Here is a 1,996-nt window from a genome sequence, read left to right as displayed (position 1 = left end):
CATTCACAGATCTATTTATTTGCCTTCCATGCCTATTAACCTATTCTTCAGACTTACCCTCAACCTCGACCTTCTCTTCGGTGGGAGCTCCTTCAGCTTTTTCTTCAACGCCCACGCCCTCGGCGGATGGTTGACCAATAGTCTCTCGTTTTGCAGGTTGGGGTGTTCGGGAATTTTGGTGGAATCGTTGAGTTTTGACACTTCGTCGGATTCCACCGGAGCCGATTCTGCTTCAGGCTCCGAGGCATGCAGCATTACAGTTATTTCCTCTGCAGATTTCTCTACGATGGGGGGCTTTCATCTACTTTTTTCTCAGCTGCGGGAACTTCTTGTGTGGGACTGCAGGCAGGAGCTTCTTCTTCAGTAGGCCCTTCAATCATGGGTTCAATCTCGGTAACCTTCACAGCTTCCTCTAGGGGTTTCACTTGTTCTTCGCTTGTCATCAATTCAGCTGACGTGGTAACCTGCACAAAGAAACAATGCATCACGGTATGATCAAATACTTGGTAAGAGTTCGATCCATGCAATTTTTAAGTGGAAGTTGGGATCCATAGATCTTGCTACAGATCAATCGATCTAAACTAAAAAATATGAAATCAAAACGGGTACGAGGCATAAAATTGTAATGTCTGTTATCCGGAACCTGTAGCAGCTGTTGGTGTTCTGGCTTGGCGCAGGTTAGTCGCGAAGGTAAGCCAAGCTACACATTTCGTTTTTCTGAAACACAATATGAGGGGCGATTGCTGCGGATTTTCAAAATTTTCATGCTGCCCTCCCTCTCATATTTCATTTCAAATTTCAAATTTTGAAAATTCCCGCTGGACTAGACTAGCTAAGTTTGAAGTATATTTCCCACCAACTACATTCACTCACTGCATTAACTATGTACGTTTAAAGTCAAATCGGTCAGGCCTGACGACGTCGGAAAGATGGAGCTATCAGAAAATGCATGGTCCATGGTCCATGAGGTATATGCCCATGAGGTATGGTCCATACCGTCGCCATGCTCTGTGAGACTCTGACAGAGGTACCCTCCATAGCATTAACTTTGCTATGGAGGTGGAAATAGGAATTGCCCACTAATTGCTTTTCATGGGGTCCATGATACTTACATACATGGGAACGGTTGGCCTTCTTTTGAAGTGCAGAGGCCGGTATGAAACCGAAACGGCATCTTTCTTACCAAAGTGCTCAGAACTGCCTGTAATCTGGATTGAGCTGCCATGGAATGCCCAAAGCTTCATGTGGTCATCTTTCCCTGCGCGGGATTAGGCCATCTCACCCCCTTCGCCGAGTTCGCGAAGCGCCTTTCGGAATGCCATGGACTGTCTGTTACTTTTATGACATGCCAATGGATGTTCTCCTCTCATCTCATCGCTGCTTTCTCGGAGCGTATGGCGTCCGCGTCCCTGGACATCACCTTCGCCCAGCTGCCGGGTGATGTGGAGATCGAAGGCGCAGAACACATTAAAGCAGAGACTCGAATATCTATGGCTATGGAGAAATCGAAAGGATTGGTAGAAATGGGACTCAGATCCCTCTTCGACTCTGGCTCCCCTATCTCTGCTTTCATCACTGATTTTTTCTGGGAGTAGTCTACGGAGGCTGTAGAATGGCCCCTTTTCCAGCACCGGCCGGAAAATCGTCTGGCTTTGGCGATCGGTAAATTCTCCACCCTCCACCACCATCTCCCCGCTCCGCCACCCTCTTTCTCCGCCACCCTCCCCTGACACCCCTGACATTCCCTGCATTCTTCCCTGCATTCCCTGACAAAAAAATCAGAATGCAGTTAAACCGCCTGACATCCCTGACCCATCAGCGACGAGCTGGAATTCATGGCGCGCGGGTGACCATTTCGAACCGGCGCGATTCCGCTCTGATTTCTGCTTCTCACAACTCACTTCCCGCTCTGATTTAACCTTCAGGTAAGGGAACTCCGCTCTGCAGCTCACAACCGCGGGAGCGGGAGAATGGAATGAGGAGACAGATAAGTGCC

The 1,996-nt window shown here is 48.6% G+C and overlaps 1 protein-coding gene across 1 annotated transcript; it reads left to right on the top strand.

Moving 5' to 3' along the window:
• Positions 1 to 1,223: 1,223 nt before the first annotated feature.
• On the top strand, positions 1,224 to 1,595 carry LOC149158190 (UDP-glycosyltransferase 72B1-like). The gene has a single exon (XM_089433909.1). It carries the CDS (start codon positions 1,224 to 1,226, stop codon positions 1,593 to 1,595), a length of 372 nt encoding a protein of 123 aa, XP_089290035.1.
• The last annotated feature ends 401 nt before the right edge of the window (positions 1,596 to 1,996 follow it).

The sequence above is a fragment of the Pinus tabuliformis genome, chromosome 5_2 (genome assembly GCF_031772625.1).
Source record: "Pinus tabuliformis cultivar Carrire ecotype Pingquan chromosome 5_2, CPIR1, whole genome shotgun sequence".
NCBI classification, from domain to species: Eukaryota; Viridiplantae; Streptophyta; class Pinopsida; order Pinales; family Pinaceae; genus Pinus; species Pinus tabuliformis.
Note: the sequence above shows the minus strand (reverse complement) of the source record. Positions and strands in the feature narration are given on the sequence as shown.

Bases quoted from the DNA above. Each gene is read 5' to 3' on its own strand.
- LOC149158190 (XM_089433909.1), top strand. From the start codon at position 1,224: ATGGAATGCCCAAAGCTTCATGTGGTCATCTTTCCCTGCGCGGGATTA.